This window comes from Arachis duranensis, chromosome 2, assembly GCF_000817695.3.
Source record: "Arachis duranensis cultivar V14167 chromosome 2, aradu.V14167.gnm2.J7QH, whole genome shotgun sequence".
Classification (NCBI taxonomy): Eukaryota; Viridiplantae; Streptophyta; class Magnoliopsida; order Fabales; family Fabaceae; genus Arachis; species Arachis duranensis.
This window is the reverse complement of record NC_029773.3, coordinates 91978878-92004075: the sequence shown is the minus strand read 5'-3', so window position 1 is coordinate 92004075 and position 25198 is coordinate 91978878. Positions and strand designations below refer to the sequence as shown.

Genomic DNA, 25198 nt, shown 5'->3' with positions numbered 1-25198 from the left:
GCGTCGAAGGAAAGAGAGTGATTCTGATTTTTGTGGGTAAAGGAGAGAGAAAGCCAGAAATAGTGTGCTCAAAATTTGAAAAAGAAATGAAATTTGAAAATTTTTGAAGAATTGCGCCCAAAATTTGCCATGGATCCCGCTCAAATTATTCCAGTATGCTCAATTACCCTTCCATTGCGTGAAGAAAGCAAAACCAATCACAAAGCAACATTTGAACTCAAAAGAGTGATTTGGGGATTGCTGAAGCCACCACTGCCTTCGATCCAGTAGATAAATAGGGACCTTGAAACAGATCACAACATTGCAGGAGAGAGAGTTTGAGAGATAAGTAGTTTCCTCAACTTTTCAGCTTCAAATAGGTTAAAAGAAAGATAAAAAAGGACAGATGTTGTAAATAACGATGTATATGTAGGGCAGGAATGTAATTACATTAAAAACACGTGTTCCACCAAGGAAGCTTGTGGATGTAATTTTACTATTTTGCTAGCCATCTTTATAATTATAAATTGATATTAATAAACACAGACTAAAAAAGCACACTAAACAAAATAAAAGTATTAATGATAAAATATAACCTAAAAAATCACTTAAATTCAAAAAGAACCTTGATGAATTATAATAAATCTATGTAAGAGAAGTAAAAGTAGAATAAATAATTAAAAATAAAATAAAAAGAGTAATTAAAAAAAAGTAAAAGAAGATAAAAAAGATAATATGAGGAGTAGTAGATAAAAAATGTATTGCAATAGAAGATTAATATAATTAATTAATACAAACGATGAAAGAGAAAAATTAAATTACGATCTTATTAAAAAATTTCAAAAACAATATTTTAAAAAAATCTATTAATCAAATTTTATAAAAATATTACAAAAAATATAAATTATCTTTAAACAAAAAGATACTACTCTTAAGAATTATTAATCAAAATAAATAAAAAAGAATTAATATAAAACAAAATCATAAAAAATATTAGCAAAATTAAGAAAAAAACAAAAATTACAAATTACAAATACTTTACCTGAAGTACAAAATAGAGAGGGAGAAAAGAGATATATAAAATAATAAGATAATAAATTGAATTAATTGAGATCATTTATTTCATTGCTTTATATATTATTTACAAAATAATTTAATATTTATTTCGATCAAATTAAATAATAAATTAGTTATAATTAATTTGGTTTAACAAATCAAACAAAATTTAAAATAATTTGATATTTATTCTAATTAAATTACATATTTGAAGTTATGATTAATGTAATTTAATGAATCAAATAAAATATTAAATGATGAAATATTTATCCTAATCAAATCAAATTACATAATTGATTAGTTATAATTAATATAATTCAATGAATTAAACACATTAAATTAAAAAATAATTTAGTTAATTTGTATCTTAAGGACACGGTTTAAAAATATTTATTTTTTAATAATTTTTATAAAATATTTTTTAATAATATTTTTAACCTATAGTTTAAAGGCACAGTTATAATAACCCATTAAAAAATACTTAATAGTTAATACAAATAATTAGTATAATTGATTTAGTTCAATAAATTAAAAGAAATAAATGTGAAAGGAAGAGATAAAGGAAAAGTGAAATTATAAAAATGTATAGGCATTAAAAAGCAATAAAAAAAAGTCCCTTTTAGTTTTTTATTTATTAATTATTAATTTATTATTATTAATTTATTATAATTAATTTTGCAGTATTTATTATACGTTATTCATCTTATAAATTAATACAATCAATTATCGATAATTAATTATAATTGATATAACTCATTTCACTATACTATCTAAATAAATAATTAAAAATGCACGTCTCAATTTTTTGTTAAAGTAAAATAAAATAAAATACATAAATTGAGTAGATATAAATCTAAAAATTATAAAATTTTATTAACAACTTAAATAAATTAGTACCATAAAACTAAATTTAATGTCTATTTTAAAAATAATTACTGACATTTTATTCTTTTAATTATTAATAATTTAAATAAAATAATACCCTATAACTTATTTTGTTGTTATCTAATTTAAGTAATTATTAACATTCTATTTTTCTAAGTATTTGCTTGTCTTATTTATCATTTATGCTTTCAATCAATTATATTAATAAACAATTAATATTATAAAATCAGAAGTTAAAAGAAAAAAGTGTGTGCCTAATAATAAGCAATTAAAATAAACAAAAATTTTTAAAAAATATAAAAAATGAAATGTATAAATAAAGATAAAAAACAAAAAATAAATAAATTATGAAAATTGTACCCTAAACACAAGAGAGAGAGGAAGGGAGGGAGGAAGAGAGAGAAAAAAGAGAGCGAATGAGTAAAAAATATTTGATCTTGTATAAATAGATGGTATTAAAAAAATAAACTAATTAAATTAATTAATATATTTTATTATCATATTTATTTTTTATTAAATAATTTGATATTTATTCTAATTAAATCAAATAATTAATATAATAAACCAAATCAATTAATTGATATAATTAATTATAATTAATTAATTCATATAAATTATAATAAATAGTGATATTTGAATGTCTAATCAGATTAATTAATTAATTATAATTGATTTGCTTTAACGAATTAAATGAAATAAAAAAAACCACCTTAAGAGGATGTCACATGAGTTCCATCATTAAGTGCAAAATCCCGATTTTTATATAATAGAATAGATAGAATAGAATAAATAGAATAGATAGAATAGATATATAATAAATATATTTTCTTAAATTAGTATAATTATGCATTATTCATTAAATCCTAATTAAAGTATAATTATAATAAAGATTTTTTATAAAATAAACTTAGAAGTGAAAATAGTGCATCTACTTTGGCGAAAAAATAAATTTACAAGGAATTGACACCACACTTCTATTAATTCGGAAAAAATCCAATTTTAATATATTATATAAGTAGAAGTAGATAGATAGATTTGTACAATAGGAGTAAAAAAGATATTAAGATGATATAATAATTAATTTTTAATAATTACCCTTTTTGAATTCAAACAAAAATTTGGATTTGCATTTAAACTCATTCGCACTACGGTTATTCATAATCTCACCGTAACCTTCAATACACATTAAAACTCATAATCTCACGCAATAATAATTACCATAATTTTTAATAATCACCATAATCTCAGCATTTAAACTCATTTTCTCATTCTCACCTCGCGCCGCTGCATACTTCGCAGGCCATACCGACGCTGTTGTAGTTTCCCACCGACACCGCTTCCACCTCCGCCGATCAGCCCGTCTCGCCTCGCCCTTCGACGCTCAGTCCAACGCTGTTGCCGCTGTTTTTGCGCCACTCTTCTCTGACCCGAGTTGTCGCCGTGTTGTGCAACCCTCTCGTGGAGTTGATGGTGACCATATGAGCCATTCTTGATTAACTTAAAGACCAAATTGGTTAATAGATTTAATAGCAACAGGGATCTACTAAGCATTTTCTTGGTGAGGGAGGATTTGAAGGTGTCATGGCTTAGTAGATCCCTGTTGCTATCAAATCTCTTAACCAATATATAAGGGTGTCCGCGGATCGGATATCGCCGAAAATTCGACCCGATCCGCACAATTTTCATCTGATCGGATCAGATTTGATATCTGCGTTTTTTAGTGCCGGATCGGATATCGGATATCGGATATATCCGCATAATTAAACATTCTTTTTTTAATCATATTTCTATGTAAAAAAATTTAATAAAAATATTTCTTTCATACTTTAAAATTTATTTATTCCTAAAATATTTTTAATCAAACTCTTTCTAAATAACAAAAATAAAATAATACAATATATAAATAATAATTACTAACTAAAACATATAAACAAGTAAATATAATACCAAACATATATTTATTTATTTATTTATAATTATTATTGTGCGAATCTGTGGATCCGCAGATCGGATACGCGGATATAGAGCAGATATCCGCGATCCGATCCGCAAAGGGTGCGGATCCGATCCGATCCGATCCGATCAATTTGCGGATTGAATTGTATCTGCAATTTTCAGATCGGATGTAGATATTTATCGCGGATCTGCAGATATGATCCGATCCATGGACACCCTTACCAATATAAGCCATTCTTGATTGACTTGAAAACCAAATTGGTTAACAGATTTGATAGCAACAGGGATCTACTAAGCATTTTCTTGGTGAGGGAGGATTTGAAGGTGTCATGGCTTAGTAGATCCCTTTTGCTATCAAATCTCTTAACCAATTTGGTCTTCAAGTTAATAAAAAATGACTCATTTGATCACCATCAACTCCACGATGCAACAGCAACTTCACGAGAGGGTTGCACAACACGGCGGCAACGTGGGTCAGAGAAGAGTGACGCAAAAACAGTGACAGCAGCGTTACGCCAGAGGGCGAGGCAAGTCGAGCTAATCGAAAGTGGAGGCGATGTCGATGTCGATAGGGCCTGCGAAGAGTGCAGCAGCGCAAGGTGAAGATTGGAAAATGAGTTTAAATACTGAGATTATGGTGATTATTAAAAATTAGGGTAATTATTATTGCGCGAGGTTATGACGGCAAGTTTTGTGAGATTATGAATAACCGTAGTGTGAATGAGTTTAAATGCAAATTCTAATTTTTGTTTGAATTTAAAAAGGATAATTATTAAAAATTAATTAAATTAATTAGTATATAATTTTAGTTTCCTTTTCACTTCTATTATACACATTGTACACTAAGTGCTTATTTGGACGCCATTATTTTGATAAATAAAAGATTTTTTTATTTGACAAATTTTTAATATTAACAATAAAAGCACTAAAAAAATATTCTTTTAAAAAGATAGAATTTACATTTTTTTAAAAGATCTTTTTTTCTTAAAAAAATATTTTTCATATAATAAATAAATAAAAAAATATTTTTATATTATTATATCCAAACATAATTGATAAATAAAAAAATTCTTTGCATAAAATATCAAACATAAAATTACTTTTACTTTTTATAAAATCTTAAAAAAAAAACAATTAAAAAAAATCCTTTTTTAAAAACTCACCAAAACAACCCTAAAATCATTATCTCCCCGTTCTTTCTCATATGTATTTCATCTTGGTCGTCTTCCTCAAGTTCTTCGCACTTTGGCACTTATATATATTCCAATCCAATTATCCCATCTTCCAATCTTTTCTCTTCCGCACTTAATTTAAAACCCCTTTCTTTCTATTCAATTTTAATTGGGCTTCGTCGTTTTATTCTTCGAACCCTAACCCAAGAACTATTATTCGTATCTTTTTTATTCCAATCGAAATTGCAATTGGGGGTTAATTGATTTTCGGGGGAGCTGAATTACCGAGCGGGGAAACCACGATCGGAATTTTGAACGATGTCTGCTGCCGTGTGCAGAATCAAGAGATCTTTCTTCGAAAAACTTGCCCCTTCGCCGCCACTCTCCAAGAAGCTACGTTACTCATCATCACCGATTCGATTCGCTCCTCCTTCTCTCATTGATCACCTTCGAACTTTTTTCCCTCACATGGATGAGCTGGTTCTAGAGAGAGCACTTCAGGAATGTGGCAATGGCAATGATCTAGATGCTGCCATCAAGAGGCTGAACGAGCTTTGCTTGGGGACTAATGATGGAAATTCTGGAACTGCTGAAGAACCACAAGTTGAAGTTAATGCGGACACAGATAAATTAGAAGCTGCTTCTGACCTTCCTAAAGATGGTGCAGAATGGGTTGACTTTTTCGTAAGAGGAATGATGGTTGCTACTAGTGTTGATGATGCTAGATTTCGAGCTGCTAGAATGTTGGAAGCGCTGGAGAAATCAGTAAGTTCCCGTGTAAGTGCTGAAGCAACAAATGTTCACAAGGAGAATTTGTTGCTAAAGGAGCAAATTCAGGTGCTTACTAATGAAAGGAATTCTTTCAAAAGTGCATTTAGAATCCAACATGAGTGATTTTCTGATTATGACGAAAAGAACCGAGAGTTGCAACAGTTGAAGCTGTTAGTATCTCAATACCAGGAACAGATGAGAACTCTTGAGGTGAACAACTATGCTTTGGCAATGCATTTGAAGCAAGCTCAACAGAGCAACCCCTTTCCAGGGCATTTCCCTCCTGATGTCTTCTAATTGCACAATGTAAATATTAGGAATGTGTAATAATAATATTAGGAATCTTTTCGTTGGGTCTAAGGTTCTGTCATTATTAGTTTCTGAGGGAAAAGGTAGCAATTGCATTCCATATGCTGTCAATCCGGCTTAGAATTTGATCTTGTAAGATTTTTCAATTAATTCAATTATCGCAATTTCATTAAAAAAAATTAATAACCTTAACATTTGAGTTTAAATTGATTCGATTCATCCGTTCTTTAATTTATCGATACACCATTGTATGAAATGATATTGAACTTCGCTGTGAGTATTGAATTGAATATATTTCTTTATACAAGTGTTGATAATAATATGAATTTAATTTTGATGTGTATAGTAATTTAAATAAATGCATATAATTGTACGATTGTATAAAATATTTAATATTGTGAATGTATCAAAATTAAACTTAACAATAATGGCCGGCTTTTTATTTCGACACAACTTAGATGTTTACCTTCAATCTATCAATTGATACATCAAGGCAAATTGCAAATGATGATCTGTTACTAATAATCTTTTTTCATAGAAAAGAATGCAAGCCTTTTGGACAAATAATTATTGATGCCAAATCAACCACCAAAGATACATCCAAACTACTTTCACATTTAGGCAAAAAGAAAAGCAACTGCCACATGTGAATCTTTTATTTGATGCTTACATACCAATTGAGAGGAGAACATTAACTTTAGTCTTTAGCCATGCACAAGATAATTATATACTCACCAATAAATGGTATATATTAGTTTATGCATAAACTTACATTTATTTTTAATTCTATGGTTATGAACGTTAGTCAAATTAAACAAAGTTGAGTAGGTATATATATACACACTGCTATATATGTCGCCCTTAATTAGCAATTTAGCATTGATTCCTCAAACTACCGTTTGATGTGTGACACGCTTTGTAAAATTCTCTCCTTCTTCATGTGAATTATTATACGAGGAATGTTAGGGCCAGCAACTTTTAAGATTTATAGCTATCAAATAGTCTTAATGAGACTTTTAATGGTGTGAGATTAGTGTGAGATTTTATCCAATAACTTATTTTTCTTTATTGGTTACATACTGACCATAATTTGATAAAGTTGTTCTCCCCTAAATTTTTCCTTATTATATATATTACGGCTTAAGTGGACTATGATTATTCTCTTCTCAATCATAGCTACCCTTTTCTTAAGAATATAAGTATAATATTTAGACATATGGTAAAAGCTAATAAGATTATTAGTGTTAAGTAAATGTAAGAAAGCTAATTAATAAAATCCAACTTTATTATAGACATATATGCTTAAAGTATTGAATAATTGATATAGTTATGGAAGAATCTTCTTATTTTTACAACTTTTTTGGCTACACAACCTTCTTTTTTAATTTATAAATAAACAACCCTAGAAAACCCAAACTTTGTCATTGCCAATTTTTCCTTACACATTGTCCAAAATGGCTTTTTCTCCATACAAAATTCTCTCTCTCATTTCTATCATCTTCACCATCTTCACTTCAATGGTATCATCATTGATAACCACACCAAACAATAACAACACCAGTACTATAACCATTCCTCTATCTCCATTATTATTCACAAACAACAAGCACAATAATAACAACCCCCCTAATTCTTCATTATATCAATACCAATCCCTCAAACTCCATGCTTATGCTTCCATAACAAGAGCCCACCACCTCAAACACCATAAAGCCAAAAAAGGCTCATCTCCCTCCATCATCAAAACCCAAGTTCACCCTAAAAGCTATGGAGGGTACTCCATAGACCTTAAATTTGGAACACCACCACAAACATTCTCTTTTGTTTTGGACACAGGAAGCAGCCTTGTATGGCTACCATGTTCATCTCATTACCTATGTTCCAAATGTAACATAGACACTAACAAGATTTCAACATTCATTCCCAAGAAATCCTCCACTTCCAAGCTCATAGGATGCAAAAGCCCTAAATGTGCATGGATTTTCGGGCCCAATGTACAATGTCAAAATTGCCAAGAAAAAAAACAAAATAATTGCTCGCAGATTTGTCCGGCCTATACAGTTCAGTATGGACTGGGCACAACTGCGGGCTTTCTCCTCTCGGAGAATTTAAATCTCCCTAAAAAAATTGTACCTAATTTTCTTGTAGGATGTTCTGTTCTTTCCATGTACCAACCCGCTGGTATAGTCGGATTAGGACGTGGACCAGAGTCATTGCCACGTCAGATGAACCTCAAGAAATTTTCTTATTGTTTACTCTCTCATCACCGCTTCGACGACTCCCGGGAGGCCTCCGACCTCGTCTTACATGGCGGTAGAACGGCCGGAAAAACCGCCGGCGTTAGTTACACGCCGTTCGACAAAAATCCGGCAGGGGAAAACACCGCATTTGCGACCTACTATTACATTCCAATCCGGAAGGTAATTGTTGGTGGGAAACATGTTAAGATTCCGGCGAATCTTCTAGAACCGGATTCCGCCGGAAACGGCGGTTCCATAGTGGATTCTGGAACCACGTTCACGTTCATGGACAAGCCAATTTTCGATGCGGTGGCGCGTGAGTTCGAGAACCAAGTGAATCTCACAAGGAATAGGGTGGTTGAGAAGCGTTCAGGGCTGAGTCCATGTTTCACCGTCGCCGCCAACAACAAAACGACGTCGTTTCCGGCTCTAACATTGCAATTCAGAGGCGGCGCCAAGATGATTCTCCCGCCAGAAAATTATTTTTCTTTTGTTGGAGCAAAGTCTGACGTGGCGTGTTTTACAATTGTTTCCGATGAAGGATCTGCGGCGACACCGTCGGCGGCGCGTGGACCTGCGGTGATTTTGGGGAACTATCAGCAACAGAATTTCTACGTGGAATATGATTTGGAGAATGAGAAGTTTGGATTTCGGCGTCAAAATTGTAAACGCAGTGGTTAGTGATAGTAGTATTATATATTAGCGCCACCGTGTAGTGTTAGAATGTGAGGCGGAGACAATGGCCGTGGGTGGCGGTTGTAGTTTTAACTATGAAGTGCATGGCTGTAGTAACATATATGCTACTCTTTTTAATTATTTGTCTATTTTTTATTAAAGCTTAATGATTTTATCATCTTAAGGTTATTAATAAGAAATATAATGTACTGCAATTTGGATAATATAATCTATCATTGGCACTCTTTTATTCAAATAATTAGGGAAAAATTGCGAAGTTAATTTTACGAAAACTTGATAATTGAAAATCGTTAAATAAAAATTTAGTGAATTTATTTAACTATTTTTAATTATTAATTTCATATGAAATTACTTAAATATTTATCTAAAAAATTTAGATATGGAAGTAGTAAGAGTGATATATCTTAATATGATAATTTTTTGTATTTTTTAAAATCGTGAGAAGTACACAAATCAAACGATTCGATTTGTGTTTAAAAAATTAAAAAAATTTGGGGTACACAAATCGAACCGTCCGATTTTTGTATTTCAAATTTTTTAACACAAATCGGACGGTTCGATTTTTGTACTTCTAACAAATCGGACGATCCAATTTCTACTTTGCTCTTATATTTGAGAATAACACTCCAACCGTCCACATTTCAAAAAAACACCACTACTATCCCAATATCAAAAACAAAAAAGGGACAATATTTTCACCTTTTATGTAAAATAAAAAGAAAAGAAAAAGGGCGATGCATTATTATTTGAATCTTGTCAAAAGATAATGAGTGCCCATAACCCATATAATTTGAAATAGTGGTCACTACTCATTTGGGTGTTAATAATGATTTTTTTGGGGGTGGTTATGTGACCAATTTTCTAAACATTAATATGCACATCTTTAGCATTGTGATGAGCTAAAGTGATTCTCATCGGATAATATTTGTGGTTACGATCATCATGAATGTATGTTGTTTTGAGTCTTGTTATTTTCATACCATCATAATTCCGTCCATTTTTCAAAGAATGTAATTTTCATGACATATAAAAGAATTTTCCTGATATATAACACACACAAAAGGAGTGGCACACATATCATAAGGTGATTATAGTGACCTATATATCCATGCAAAAAAGTGAAAAAGCTACAAATTGTTAATTGTTTCAGCTATTGACTTTTGAAATTTGATCCTTGGAGTGCTTTATTTGTTTTCTTCCCATAGAAGCAATTATATATGCATACAATTGTCATTATATATATTCCTTAGCCTCTCACTTCGTTCTTCCTTGCTTAAGAGATTTATGTTTTAAAAAATGATATGCTCTCCAAAAAGAGTCATTTTTTTTTTCTATTCATGTTCTTTCGGAAAGTTTTCTTTCAATATGGGGACTACTTAATAAAGGGTTTTTGTTATCTTTGATTTATTCTTTGTTCCCTTCTTATGCACTATTTTCCATCTTCTTTTTTGTCCTCTCTTACACAAGAATGGCACTACTTATTTGTTGCATGCATGCATGTATATATAAATTAAAAAAGGTTATATATATGTTTAATACATTTATAATATCTTTATAAAAAAAATTTACTATCTGTAATAGAACTTCTGTTAGCAAAAGTTATAACTTTATTATCAATAAAAATTTTGTAATTGTAATGGTAATTTTTCCTAATAATATATATACTCCAAAGACAAATGTGAGAAAAAGTATGAATGTAAAACCTAAAATTAAGGTGAAAATTTAGGTGCAATTGACTTTACATAAAGTTGATAGTCAAAAGTCGTTCGATGAAAATTTAGTTAAATAAGTTAAATTATTTAACGGTTTTCAACTATTAACTTCACGTGAAGTTAACTTGACTGCATCTGAATTTCTACAAAATTAAAGAATTATGTGAAGTCGACTGCATTAAAATTTTCACAAGATTAAAGGGCGTCGTGCGTGGCTTTCAATTGAATTGCATACCTCTACTCCACTAAAAAGATAGAGTAGTTAGTGTACGTAGCAGCCAATAGGGTTCGTTCATCTACTAAATAAACCATTTCTTTTATTTATTATATTAATGCATGCATATGGGATTTTAGATTGTTGAATTGCTTAAAGCATAAGTTATTGAACAGTGTTGATGGTCTCCTTTTTCTTATGCATAGCTCAATATAATTAGGCATTCTATAATTAATTAGTATAATATCATACGGTTTTATTTCATGCTCTTCTCATATACGTGAACCCTAATAATGTTAATTCAAATACCATGCATGCAATTAGACAGTCTAATATGGTCATTGGTCAACCCATATGACTGATAAATTCATAACATAAAAGAGTAAATATTTAAATTAGATCTTAAAAAATTTTAAATTATATATTTTAGTTTTTAATAAATTTTTATTATTTTAAAATATTTTTGAGAATTACTTGTATCAAATGAAATAATTCTTTTATCGTTATTGAAGAAGATTCATTTAAACTCGTGAACTACAAAATAATTCAAATGAAATAATTTCTCGTACTTACTTAAACAAATTAATGAATTAACTATTAGATTAACCCAAATTAATTTTTACTTTGCACATACATGCGTTTCCTATCAGTTAGCTGCTATAATAATATGCTATGATTGTTACAGCAACAATAAGGCCCCGATGGAAGGTAAGAATCATCAAGAGTGAATGATGATGGAGTAGTTTCTAATTCTTTCTTTGTCCAACAAAAAGGGGCAGAACGTTTACAATTTTGTCAACTTAACTACTAAATATCTTAACCGTTAATTATAGGGACAATATAAAAAAGGTTTAATTAATTTTTCGTTTTCTATAATTTTATTAAATTTATAATTAAATATTTAAATTTTTTTAATTAAATTTTTACACATGCTTTTAGACCTTTAATGGCATATATTTTAAGAAAAACATTCTTTTAATTTTAATAACTTTTATATAAAAAAAATTACAAAATTAAAAATAGTATAAGAATCAAATTGAAAAAAGTATAAAAATCTAATTAAAAATTAATAAAATTATAAAAAATAACAGAATAAATAAATCTTAATAAAATTGTTAGTATAATTAGGATCAATGAGATCGATTAGCATTATTTAAGATATAACTTAATCAACTCAACTTCGTAAGCAAGAAGGGACACATACGCATATTTATACTAGTAGGGGATGAAGAACTTTATTTCATGACTCAAGTAAAGTGAGACTAACTCATAACACAATATAATAATATATGCTAAACTATACTACTTTAATTAATGACACAAATATAAAAATATATGCTTCTGTATTATTTTTCCTAGTTGGAAAGAACTTCTTCATTATTCTCACTGGATTGAAAAACACTCATTTTGTATTGGTAAAAGATTTTATTAGTGAGTACATTTGGTCTTGAAAGATGTGAAAAGACATAACTCAGCTTGATTTTTTTGACTATCTACACGTTATAACGGAGTTAATATGATCTTCTTGCCATTTTTAACAAAGGAGTATATATTTTTGAAACCATCATGAATAGCTCGAAAATCATATTGCCAAAGATGTCCTAACAGTAAATGACATGCATCTATTGGAATGAAATCACACTACACTTTGTCTTTGTATTTGCTTCCTATAGAAAATTGGACACAACATCGCTTTGTTACTCTAACTTCATTTTCCTTTGTTAACCAATGTAACTTATAAGGATGAGGATGTAACTCGATTGGAAGCTTCAGTTTGTTTATTATATAATTTAAAACAACATTTTCACAACTTTTGCTATCTATGATGACTTTGTAAACCTTCTACTTAACAGTGCATCTTGTGTGAAAGATGTTGTAGCGTCGCTAACTCTCATCTTCTGTTACTCTTGCAGTATTCAAGTTTTGACGAACTACTAAAGCTTTTCCACAATCAGCTGAAACTTCTCCAATAGCATAGTCAACCTCAGCTCGTCTTCTTGCTCCTGAAATAATACAAATTAATCTAATTTATCCTAATTATACTCTAACAAAAATAATAAATAATAACCTTAAATAAAAGTAGTAAACAAATAATTCATCCTCCTTGCTTTTTTTGTCTTTTTCAATTGGACCTAAAAAGGGCCCAGTCCATCATATTGGGTATTCAAGGGTATTTTGGGTCTTGATATTGGGTATTCAAGTTTGACCCTACACAAAGAATTCAAACAATTAACCAACCTTGGTTAATGAACACAAGGTTTTGGATTAAGGTCAGATGCAATTTATCAGGCTTCGGCCCATATAAATACAAATATGTTAATGATACTATGCCTGATTTAATCATTTAACCTAAAATTTAAAAATAAAAAATAAAAATAGAAACTTGAAGTAACTTAAATGTATTACAATAATAAATACTTAAAAAAAACCAAAAAAAGAAAGAAAACTTAAGGGTACTAAGAGAAAAAATATACAAGTAAAATAATAAAAATAAGTAGTAGAGTTGATAATTATATAATATTAAGTCACAAGTTCAACTATTTTAAGAAAAAAGTTATTTAAAATTATCATACATCCTTTTTCTTCAGAAGACGCAGCTCAGCAGAGTTAGTTAATTAGAAACTTAGTTAGTTACAGCAATCAGGGTTTTAAAATCGAGACGTTGAAAGGTAGTTGAGTTAGTTGCTTCATCAAACTCCATATTTTAATACCAAACGGCCAAACTACTCTGCATTGCACCATTTTTTTTTTCGTTTTTTCTTTTTTCTTTTTTACTTTCACTTTCATTTTTTTCCCTCTCTGCAATGCGAACAAACGTCAACACTATTTCTTCCACTCTTTGCTCTTTCTTCGTCGTCACATTTTCGAAAACTGCATCGGTCTCAACGATCTCTTCGATCTCCTCGCTTTCTTCGCCATGATGCGCTCTTTCTGGCGATCTGTTGATCGCTTCTCCGTTCTACACTTCAGGTAAACAACTTCGAAATTTGCGACTTCTCGTTGTTTTTTATTTTTTTTACTGCTTCTGACTTCGGTATGGTTCGATTTTGAGATTTTGACGAATTTTTCACGTGGTGAATTATAGTTGTTCGTGAATTCTGGTGTGGAAGTTGCATTTTGCTTTTTTTGGAGCTCGAACTTGTTGATTATAAATGATATTGTATGGATTTGGCTTTGTTTGGCTTCATTCTGAGATTTTGATGATCCTTTTAGTTAGCGCACTATTTGTTTGTGAGTTTTGATGTGGAAGTTGAGTTTATGAGGATTTTTATTTTATTTTATTTAAATCTGCGGAGCTCGAACTTATTTCTTATCGATGATATTGTTATGGATTTGCTAAGGTTCGTTTTGATATTTTGCTGATCCTTTAGTAGTGTAGTTGTGACTTGGTTGTTCACTTGTGCGTTTTAGAGTGAAAATTGAGTTTCTGTTGTGCATTACAGGGCTTTAGTTGTTTCCACTTTCCAGAGCTTGAACTTGTTTCTTATATATTACATTGTCCTGGATTTGCTTTGATAAGGTTTGATATGAGATTCTGATGGTCTTCTTAGGTAGTGACTTGATTATTCATGAATTTGGTTGTATAAATTGAGTTTCTGTGGTGCTTTATGGGACTCTTGTTACCGGAATTAGAACTTGTTTTTATTAATGCTATTATACAGGATTAAAGAGTCTATTTTGAGATTTTTGATGATCTTTCTTTTTGGTAGTGACCTGATCTTTTCGTGAAGTTTGTTGTGGAAATTAAGTTTCTGTAGTGCCTTATGAGGCTTTTGTTGTTTACGGAACTTTAACTTGTTTATTATAAATATTGCTGTTGATGATTTTCTGGTTACAGATCCGTAATTGATGAACTGAAGCAGATCAAAGTTGTGAACATGCGTAACAGGGTAACACAAGTCAATTTTATTCTCATTGTGGTATTTTGTTTTCATTGAACAAAAAGCATATTGTGATTATGCATGCTGTTTTATGCAGGAATTAGTGCTGGATTTATTGCAGTCTGTTGTGGAGATAATTACTTATGGTGATAAACATGATCCATCCATTCTTGAGTAAGATCTTGTTGGGAAAATCTCGTTGCTTCTGATCTTGTTAGTATTATCTTGAAAATTTTGAATTTTGTATTTGATTAAATGGTTCAGATGTTTCATGGATCGCCAAGTGGTTGCGGAATTCGTTCGAATGCTTGATATCAGTGAAAATTCAAGAATTGAGGCACCGTTACTTCAGTATCTCAGCATAATGATTCAAAACATGGATAATGAACATGCAATTTGTAAGACTGTTAGTATTTCTTGATGTTTCAGGCTAAGGTCATTAGACTTTAGAGTTTTACCTATTGTTCATACATTGTTAGGCATGAAATAGTTGTTTGAGTTGAAAACTTTAATTTTTTAATTGAAGATCTTTAGACCCATCAATAGTGTGATGCACGAGATCTTATGCTATGCGGAAATGTTGTCAAATATGGCACACAGAATCCAGATGGTCTGTTGGTACTTTTATATTATCGACTGGTATGTCTTAGGCTTCATACTGGTACTTAATCGAATGTGTTGTGCTGACTTTGCATCTTGCAGACTATTGTTTCAGCAATGGTTATATTAATAGCATCATTTTGCATCCGTATGAACTTGATGGGGGAGACTTGGCTCCATACTATGTGTCTTTTCTAAGGTTGTGTTGCAAGTTTTATGTTCTAAATTTTCTCTCCTCTTTCTTTTATTAGTGAATCACATAAGGGTGTAAATTTTCTGATTCTGATATTTTTTTTTTCACATGGTTTTATGTTTGTTGTTATCTTTTAATATTTATTCTAAAAGGAGAAACTAACTTTTGGTTCATTTCTTCATTCAGGGCCGTTAGTGGTAAAATAAACAGAGACACACTTTGCCTTCTTGTGAATGTACATGGGGTAGGTCAAAACTTGTAAATATGATGGTTTGTTGCTGTATATTGAGCTAAAATAATTGTCTTCTCACTTTTGAATAGGACAAGTGAATAATGAATTCATCCTTTGTTTTGTTGAATTTACTATGCTAGAGTAGTTTTGAATTACACACGTTTAGAAAGCTAATGTAATATCATTTTTGTTGAGAAAGATATCGGTTAAAAATATATGCAGTTCCTATCTTGTATTAGTTATTTGTTGAAACCAAAGCACGAGAAAGCAATCATTACCATAAATTCGTGGTGGAAGTGGAAAATTTGCTTTTTCTCTGGCAAAATTCAGCATGATCTTCTTTGATGCATTATTCAACTGCAGGATGCTGTAGTTTCCTTTCCCTTGTACACTGAGGCTCTAAGGTTTGCTCATCATGAGGAAAAGATGATTCAGACAGCAGTACGTACAATAGTTCTCAACATCTACAATGGTATACTGCTCTCGATCTGCTTCTAAGTCATAAGCATGCCTTAGTGCTATGTTTACAGTATTTTGGGTCTTGGTTTGACAGTTAGTGATGAGATGATCTATAAATTTATAATGACGCCACCAGTTTCAGACTACTTCTCTGTCATGGTTGGCAGATTACGAGAAATGTGTATTCTCTTAGATGCTTTTCTCCATGAAAAAGGGTATAATCATTTGTTAGATATTTTTCATTAATTTATATATGCTTGAGTGATTCCGATTTCTAATGATACTGCCCTTTATTCAAACAGGGATATGGACACTCAAAAAAGAAGAAATGGATTGATTCTTGAATCTGATAAAATTATTGATGAACTATACTACTTGAAAGACATTCTTAGTGTTGATGAGCCTCGATTGAATCAATTGGTTACTGAGAATCTCCTGAATGGGCTAGTGTTTCCTGTACTATTCTCATTACCAGCTTCAATGAATAATAATGTGAGATCTGAGAACTTCCTGCTAATTAGTTTACTCTAATTACTGTTTCCCTCTGGTGTGGTATATCATTGCTATATCAACTCTAGTGTTAAAAGTTGTTAATACTTGATATGAATTGATGATAATTGATAAAACAATTCTCTAACTTGTGAATGTTTGAATATATATCATGATATACTGGGAATTTCCCACTTGGTAATGGTATGCAGTATTGATTTTCTTAGAATCTGCTTGCATAGAGAGGATAAAAATAATGTCTTCAGATTAAGAACAGAATCCCTTCATACTCTTAAGGAGCTACTACTTTCAATATTGCAGTACTAAAATATAGTCACTCACTTTTTTAGTTTAGTTGAGAGAATTCTTTACAATCATAATCCTCCCCTCTCCCCCCACCACAAAAAAAAAAAAGAGGCTTAGTTGTCTGGCTCTTTTAGTGTGTTCAAAGGTGAAGTGGACAAAGGACTTTATAATAAAAGGGAAGGAAATCTGCCTGCTTCAGCTGATCTTGCTAGTTGCTATACTTGAATTTATATCCATGATTTATTTCCACATGATGCGCTGATTCAAACAATATGTTCTTTTACCCAGGGCTCAGATTTATCTGCTATCACTTCACTATATATCTTATCACGTCTTCTTCAAGTCGTTGGGGGAAGAAGCATGATTAACAACGTGGCTGGTGTTATCCTGTATCATTTTTTGAACTTAAATGCGAGAACTCTGAGCGAAGGGAACGCTTCTGATAGCTCTAATGAAGTTAAACCATTTTCTAAGTGCCTGAATGAAGTGGAAAAGATTATTTCTTATGCTCCTGAGTCAAAAGGAGATGGAAACATCAATGGGAACTATCTGGATTCTCTTTTGGAAGATTTCAGGACCAGAGTCAATATTAGTTGCTTGAATGGTGATATATGTCCCAAAAGGTTGTTTCTTTTTTCTTTTTTCAAAGTTGAAGGTGGAAGCATCCCCTGAGGCAGTTTGTTTATGCAACATCTAGTGCATCTTCTTGATAACTATAACTATAATGAAGTAACAACTCTTGCAGGCAAGGAATACTTGCATTTGTGTTTTCTGAGGATCAATGCCTACTGTTAGCTTCTACATTTCTCTTACTTATTCTGGCTGAAAGTAAAGGTAGTCTTATTTTATTTATGTATATACCCTAGAAGTTGTCTTTCACTAAGCGATTATGTTATTTGATGTTGCTTTTCATGCAAGTTTTGCAGATCTTGATAGTCTATTAGCTCCAATGATTCGGCTGTATCAGACTCAGGATGCGATGGTTAGTATAATTACATTGATTTGAATTTGATCAGGAGCACCCACAATCAAAATGGCGAATACTTATACTGTTTTGCATCTATTACAATAGTATATCCAGGATTCTCTATATTTGAAAGCTGAAGCCAAGGTTTTTCCTTTTTCCTTTTCCCCACATATATTGGTATATGTTGATGGACTTGGGTTAACATTTTTTATTGCTTTTAAAGGTAGCAAAATATTTCTTGGTAAATATATCTCTAGTTCAGGAACATGTAAGTACTTAAATCATTAATTAAGAAAATATGGTTAGTCGTTAGCACCAATTTGAATATGTCAACCAGTTATGTAGTTAATTGTTCCCAGACTGAAAATGTTTTTACTTGGTTTTTGTTTCATGTGATTTTCTTTCATCATTTAACGGAAACCTGCCGTGCATTGTACAAAATACATTATATAATTGATCAACTATCAACTATATGATATAGTTTTCATTCTTACCTCTATTCAATGCAGACAAATGACACATCGACTTCAAAGTCCTTGGATGCAAGTATCTTCGGTGGATTTATGCCTGAGGTATATGTTTCCTTATTATGGTCAACAATTTAATCTGGTTATCCTTTGAGTTTTACTGTCATCGTCATCGTCATCGTCATCACCTTGAGTGTGCTTTTAGATTTGTCAAAGATGGTTCATAGCATTTAAAATGATAACAAACTTATCATGCCCTTTTTAAATTTGACAGATTTTAAATGCCTTGCTTAAGGTTTTAGCCTTCCAGGAATCCCACTCCCCAGAGATGCTGTGGCATGCAGGGTGGTGCTTGCAAAAGCTTCTTAACTTTTGTAGAGAAGGACTTGATGATGATAATCTCCTCCTATTCAATGTAAGATTTCTAAACTGTTACTTCTGTTCACAGTATTGGTAGTAGATAACTAGATATATTTTTCCTATCAAAAGTATGTCCAAGTGAAATTGATGTTTTGCATCAAAGATGCATTCGCTTTGGAATTGCTGTATACATTTAAACTTTCTAAAGTTTTATAGTTTCTAGTTTCCATGAGCAGACTGCATATGATCACTCACATGTACATTTTCTGAAAGAACTTGATGGAGTTTGGTTTGATCATATTCCGGATATTGTAAGAAATGAATGGTCAAGCTGTACAAAAGGTATTTGTTACTCTTCTTACTGAGGTTGATCCTGATCCATCTTTGTTGGGTAATTTGTCTTTTGGATTAGTTCAATAATTCTAGTATATATTTAACAAAACTGAAAAAGAGTGTATGCATATTTCCTAATTAAAAAAGGACAAAAGAAAGGTAAAATTCACATTGAACCAATGAAATTTTCATTTTTAGTAGAGTGCAATAGCATCACTTAATCTAGGTAACTAACCCTATTTATCCGGACTAGGCTTTTGTTGTTGTTTAATAACTAAAAATAAATCTAATGCACATCCTTCATACATATTGTATGCAGTTTTGGAGCAATCTTCCCAATATAAAGATCCAATATTTATGTTGGAACTTGTTCTTCCCCAACAATCCACCAATGGTATATTACTTCTTTATGTTCCCCTCGTTATATTGAATTGTCCTGAGCACTGATTTCATAATGTGTAAATGAATTGTTTTTTTCACAGGTCAAACATCTTCCTGTTTTGCATGGCAAAAGACAGTTGATGCAGTGAAGGTGTTCTAATTTATTCTTTTAAATTGTCTTTTATGGATGATTTCTCTTAAATTACCTAATGCTCAGAGATGGGTGTCTCTTTCCAATATGTTTTATTTTCCAAACCTTGCTCTTGAGTTTTGTCTTGTTTTTTTGAGAGTATCCTTTACTGCAAATGTTTCTTTTCTTGTTTTCATGGCAGTTTATGAGTTTTCCTGTTTTATTAAATATCTTTTACTTAGTATTTGGGTTGGTGCTGTTAAATATGTAAATTTGTAATGCTTTTTATTGGTTGTTCTTTGAAAAATCTTGAATGGTAATTCTGATACCAATTATTTTTCTAGGCTTTTATTCTCCACTTTCAGCTGAAGACATTTATTTTCGAACGTGAGTTGGCAGAGAATCCATTGATTGCCATTTCTAGCAATGATTCTGGAGTAATCTGTTCTTCAAATGTTTCTTCTGCTAGCTTTGGGTCTAATGTTTCTTTGGGTAGGCATCGTTCTGTTTCAACTTGTTTGTGCCTCTGGCGTCATGTCTCTTTTTCATTCTCTAATGCTGACTACTGCAGAATCTGGAATACCTTGTACAATTGCATTTTCAAATGCCGAAATTAGAGATGTATATGTAGTACCAATGGTGCATAAGAATACCGGAAAATTGCTTCTCACAGAGAAACACCCATTTCGAAGCCGGCATGGGGTAGTGATAGCAATTGCTCCATTGGCAGGGTTATGTGTAAGTCAATATCTTGATCAAGTCATCATGTTTTGATTTATTTGTTTTTTCAGTCATTTGCCTCTTTATCTGTTTCACAGCCAACAATAGATAAGGATCACCCCTCATGGTTGCATCTTCGAATAAGAGAGTTCAACCCCAAGTTGTATGCAACTAAAGCCAAAGGAGATCATTTTAGCATGCCTGATCATTTTGTGGATGGGAGATGGACCCTTGGTTTCCCAGATGCAAAAGCTTGTAAGGATGCTCATTTAGCCATTCTTCGCGAAATTACCAAGCAGAGATCAGCTGTGGAGGCCACTCTTGCTCCATTACTTAATTATGATCTTGGATTAGCTGAAGAAAACAGAGAAAAATAAAGTTGTGATGATGAGTGATTGTAGGTTAGTTTACATTCCTCCCTTGTCTTATTACTTCTTTTTATAAATTTTCTTTATATTTTGGCTTTAAATGTATTAGTCTATAACTGCACATGTTATTAATGTACATAATTTTGTAGTGCTTAGTATGTCTTAGGTTCACAGACCAGTACATGTAAATCTGATTTCATATAGAGATGTCTTTGTTTTGAAAATGAAAACATGTTTGGTGTATATAAATTGAGTAAGTTAGCATAGAGTTTTAGAAATATGTCTCGGCAATCGAATTGAGAGTTATTGTTTAGGTATAAAACTCCTAAATCATTAGTCAAGAATGACATGATTAGAAAATGGCCTTTTGCCACGGTTTAATATAAGCTTTTCTAGAATATGTGAAGATGAAGTGAGTGGGGCCTCTCTTAGCAATTAGACCGGCGAAATCAATAATTACACAGGGGCTACTCTCTATGCAATTATGCATGATATTTCCCGTTCCCTAAAGTGTTTACTCTTTTAGAGATTTTTAAACTTTTCCTTGTGTTTGTGTGTGGTGAGGTACACAATTCATTTTGACAAAAATAATGAACTCGTATTGATGAAATTGCTGATAATTGCCAATTGGCGTTTATTGATTATTATGTCTTCAAAGCCAGATAAAATTAGGTTCTGAATTTATACCTATTTAAATTAATACTTAAGAACTCAACTAGCTAAAACTTTTCTAAAGATTAGAATTTAAAATTGTCCAACATTAAAATTACAGACAATACCGAATGTTTTGGGTATATAAGGCTGTCATATTGAACACTTTTAGATTCACCCACCACAAACCCATTATAAATATAGTACTAGTCTATACCCTGGCATGAAATGCCTAGATTTGCTTCTTCTTCTCTGCGGTTGTGCGCAGATAACACGAGGAAGAGTAATCATTTGTATTCCTAATGATGCTGGCCTTTTAAATTCTTAATGGAGCACAAGTTTGTTTAGTGCAGTGCAGATATATATGAAGCATAAAATAACGAGAAACCTTTTGGAGAAAAAGAGTGAGTGTATGGTACGTAATTCCCATCACCTTTACATTAACAAGGCTGTCATGTCAAAATTAGGGCAACTTTTTCCTCCCCATTCTAGCCTTTAAAGCTGCCCACCCTGCCCAATATATAATATAACTATTAACTAATCTTTTCCCCTTTTCCCTCTCTTCATTCCCTTGGATATTGCTTTCAGCCACATGGCCACGTAGAAGGCCAAAGATGCTTATTTGAAGGCTTAAAAGCATAAAAATGAGCGACCCTTTTGAGTAGATAATGCCATATTTTGCTTTTAATATTGCTTTATGGTATTAGAGCGCTTTACTTTAGCCAAAAGTTGATGATGAGAGTATATTAATTAAAATTGTTTAAGGAAAACTCAAATGAAATTGTGTTTCAAGAGGGGTCTTTGATGGTGAAAGCAGAGAAAAGCTAGTCCTATAGCTTTCGCTTTGCCTCAAATCTCATGGTTTTCCAAACACAAAGATTTAGCATCAATATTTATTAGGATGCCTTTTTTGCAAGACAATTATCCTTTCCATTAAAAAATAATTAACCAAATGAGAATACTAATTAGTATAAGGAAAATTGAATCCTATAATAAAGTGTAATAGCAATATCTAAAATTAAGTTAAAAAAAAAGGCATTTCTGTAAAAGAATAGAAGTAAACCGTTATTGGATTTGGTGGGGGAGAGAGAGAGAAGTTATGAGCTGTGTTTCAAACTCCTAAGTAAGTGTACATATTCCTCTCTCTCTCTCTTGGTTCAAACACTCCTTTTCTAGCTACCATAGCCGAGTGCTTTGCGTTCAAATAATTTGGTATCCTTTGTAAGTCTTTTTAGGCCAACAAAGTTACAAGAGACTTTTTGACTACAAGCCTTGGCTAGTTAGTAGTTACCTATCTACAGTAAAAATTCTTCTGCTGCATGCATCACTGATCAAGCTAATGTAGCTTATTATAACAGATTCATTTTGGATTTGGATTTGGATTTGGAACCTATTTAATTCTAATCACACACTCATTGTTGTGCTAGTCACGTGCAATGTAAATAGTGATTAGTGACCATGCACTAAGGGCTGCGTGCTAGCTGCAATAACAGGATATTCTCAGGCATTTATTATTTCTAGAATAATGAATTTCAACCCAGTTATATTTCCATCTGAGACATGTAATAGTAAGATTTTTCTGGGATAACAATACTTTTAATAAAAATGGAATTTCAAAATTATTATCAGTTTTTACAATTATTTACTTTGCAGAAACTGTTTTTTCTTAAACCAATAATAGGCAATTCATACGATGAGTAAGTTTATCTGATTTCCGTTGCCTTGAATTCAATTTTTCGTAATAAAAAAAGAAATTTAGGTTGACTACCTTGATAGAATCCAAACTTTAAACTCTAAACATTATAATTTTTCGAGTTGACTACCTTGATAATTAGGTTCAGATATATATGGTGACTGAAAAAAACTAGTGTATATATATAATTTTGTGCAAAGTTTATTTAATATTGCCGTCACTGATTTATCGATCCCCAAAAGTGACGTTATGTATTTTGGTCCTGTCAAAATATGTATCATGTGAAAATGCTGATGTATATGATGCTGCATTCATACCTTCTGAGTTTCCCATTAAGAAAAAAAAAACAAAAAAGAAAAAGAATTTAGAGGGTTTTGTTTCTTTTCTTCTCTTTCATGTAATGTTATTAGTGACTCAAATATATATTAACTCTTCACTGATGCACACACATTATTGATATTTGATACGTCATGGGACATTGTATAAAACAAATAAAAGGTAGAAGAGTTGGATAATTGAGGAGTGAAAGATAGATGTATATGTGTTGTGTTGTTTCGAAAAATATGCTCTCTACTAGGAGTATTTCTTTATGAAATTTCTATGATTTCTTTTTCGTGAACACCAAGATAAATAGATAGATAGAAGGTATCGAGAGCACTCAGTGGATGCTATATGTATTTTGCATGCCCTTCTCTACTTTCTATGCAAGAATTGAAAAAAATTAAGACCTCCGGAATTTAATTTAATTAATGGACACAACTATCTAAGAAATCTACATACTAATATGCCCTCACAACTGTAAGTGGATCATGAACATTTAAATATATTATAGACACGTTTTGAAAGTAAGATTAATTTTGGGGTATGATGATGATCATTCCTAAAAAAAGAAAAAAATAATAAAATAAAAGACCGACTATTTGACACTGAGAAATTAAAGTATAAGCTAATTGAATATACAATAATATAATTTTACATACACATTAGTATTTGTGTGACTTCTTGCTTTAATTAGTAGTTTTCTTTCTCATGCATATGTTATTACTATGCATGCAAATAAATAAGGAGCAATTCACTGAATTGAGTTTTTTATATAATGTTGTATGTGGTCCTTATATTATTCCGAAATTGTGTATATATGTGCATAAGTCAATGTCTCCAATAATAAATAAATAATAAAATTTCTGTACATTAACGAAGTTCAGAAAATTGAAGTCAATCATGTCAGGATCATTATAGTATTAAGCTTGGATTGGATAGATATAGTTGTGAACTCGCCGCACGTGTAAAATTTTCTGGTTTTTATTTTTGTTTGATTATTGTTACTGATCCCAATTCAATATGACAATATGTCGATTTAAATAATTTAATACAATATTGGATGTATGAAATATGAATACACTTTTTGTCGCACTATTTATTTCCAAAATTTAATTTATAAATATAAGTACATACATATACCACATTTTCACTTTTATTTTCCATTGAAAACTAACCCTAGGTAATATTTTATTTTGAATTTAACTATTGAGAATATGAGTAAATAAATATTAAAACAACAAAAGAGAAAAATTAATTGGATCCAATGAATCTACCTACACAAATACCATTGACAGAGGAAAAAGAAATTCCCTTTATTATAACATTTGTGGTGCTTCTTGGCCATAGTCTAGCTAGTTCTGTATATATATTTTTCTCTCTGATCTCTCTCTATATATTCTTTTATAGTATTTGAAAATGATGAATTATCATGAGCCAAAAAAGAACATAACTTTTTGAAATAAATGGAGTGTGTGTCGAGGGGACACCCAACGAAAAGAGAATGCAAGGTCATAATAATAATAATAATAATAATAATAATAATAATAATAATAATAATAATAATATCATGTATGTATGTTCATATTTATATTTAGCTATATAGTACTTACAAAAATTAAACTTTAAATTTCATTTAGATAATTTAATGGAGTATCAA

At 31.0% G+C, this 25198-nt stretch overlaps 2 protein-coding genes and 1 pseudogene across 5 annotated transcripts; all 3 read left to right on the top strand.

Moving 5' to 3' along the window:
* Positions 1 to 5073: 5073 nt before the first annotated feature.
* On the top strand, positions 5074 to 6284 carry LOC107476360 (uncharacterized; annotated as a pseudogene).
* Positions 6285 to 7564: 1280 nt separating this feature from the next.
* On the top strand, positions 7565 to 9210 carry LOC107476162 (aspartic proteinase nepenthesin-2-like). The gene has a single exon (XM_016095915.3). The coding sequence runs from the start codon at positions 7583 to 7585 to the stop codon at positions 9047 to 9049; it is 1467 nt and encodes a 488-aa protein (XP_015951401.1). The 5' UTR covers positions 7565 to 7582; the 3' UTR covers positions 9050 to 9210.
* Positions 9211 to 13623: 4413 nt separating this feature from the next.
* On the top strand, positions 13624 to 21476 carry LOC107476161 (protein TRANSPARENT TESTA 9-like). Of its 4 annotated transcripts, none has more exons than XM_016095907.3 (20): positions 13624 to 13960; positions 14829 to 14880; positions 14969 to 15045; positions 15136 to 15269; positions 15574 to 15670; positions 15851 to 15908; positions 16260 to 16368; positions 16450 to 16570; positions 16658 to 16847; positions 17439 to 17773; positions 17896 to 17984; positions 18077 to 18132; positions 18627 to 18689; positions 18859 to 18999; positions 19181 to 19286; positions 19597 to 19671; positions 19760 to 19809; positions 20133 to 20280; positions 20360 to 20526; positions 20580 to 21474. In XM_016095907.3, exons 1-20 carry the CDS (start codon positions 13908 to 13910, stop codon positions 20883 to 20885), a joined length of 2427 nt encoding a protein of 808 aa, XP_015951393.1. In that variant the 5' UTR covers positions 13624 to 13907; the 3' UTR covers positions 20886 to 21474. The 4 variants fall into 4 exon arrangements, with proteins under 4 accessions (XP_015951393.1, XP_052112231.1, XP_052112235.1 ...); XM_052256271.1 differs by having other exon boundaries at positions 13625 to 13960; positions 20607 to 21472; XM_052256275.1 differs by lacking the exons at positions 13624 to 13960; positions 14829 to 14880; positions 15574 to 15670 and having other exon boundaries at positions 15136 to 15277; positions 20580 to 21475.
* The last annotated feature ends 3722 nt before the right edge of the window (positions 21477 to 25198 follow it).

Bases quoted from the DNA above. Each gene is read 5' to 3' on its own strand.
- LOC107476162 (XM_016095915.3), top strand. From the start codon at position 7,583: ATGGCTTTTTCTCCATACAAAATTCTCTCTCTCATTTCTATCATCTTC.
- LOC107476161 (XM_016095907.3), top strand. From the start codon at position 13,908: ATGATGCGCTCTTTCTGGCGATCTGTTGATCGCTTCTCCGTTCTACAC. The intron at 15,046-15,135 runs GTAAGATCTTGT...TAAATGGTTCAG, and splicing joins CATGATCCATCCATTCTTGA to ATGTTTCATGGATCGCCAAG. The intron at 19,000-19,180 runs GTAAGATTTCTA...TTCCATGAGCAG, and splicing joins ATAATCTCCTCCTATTCAAT to ACTGCATATGATCACTCACA.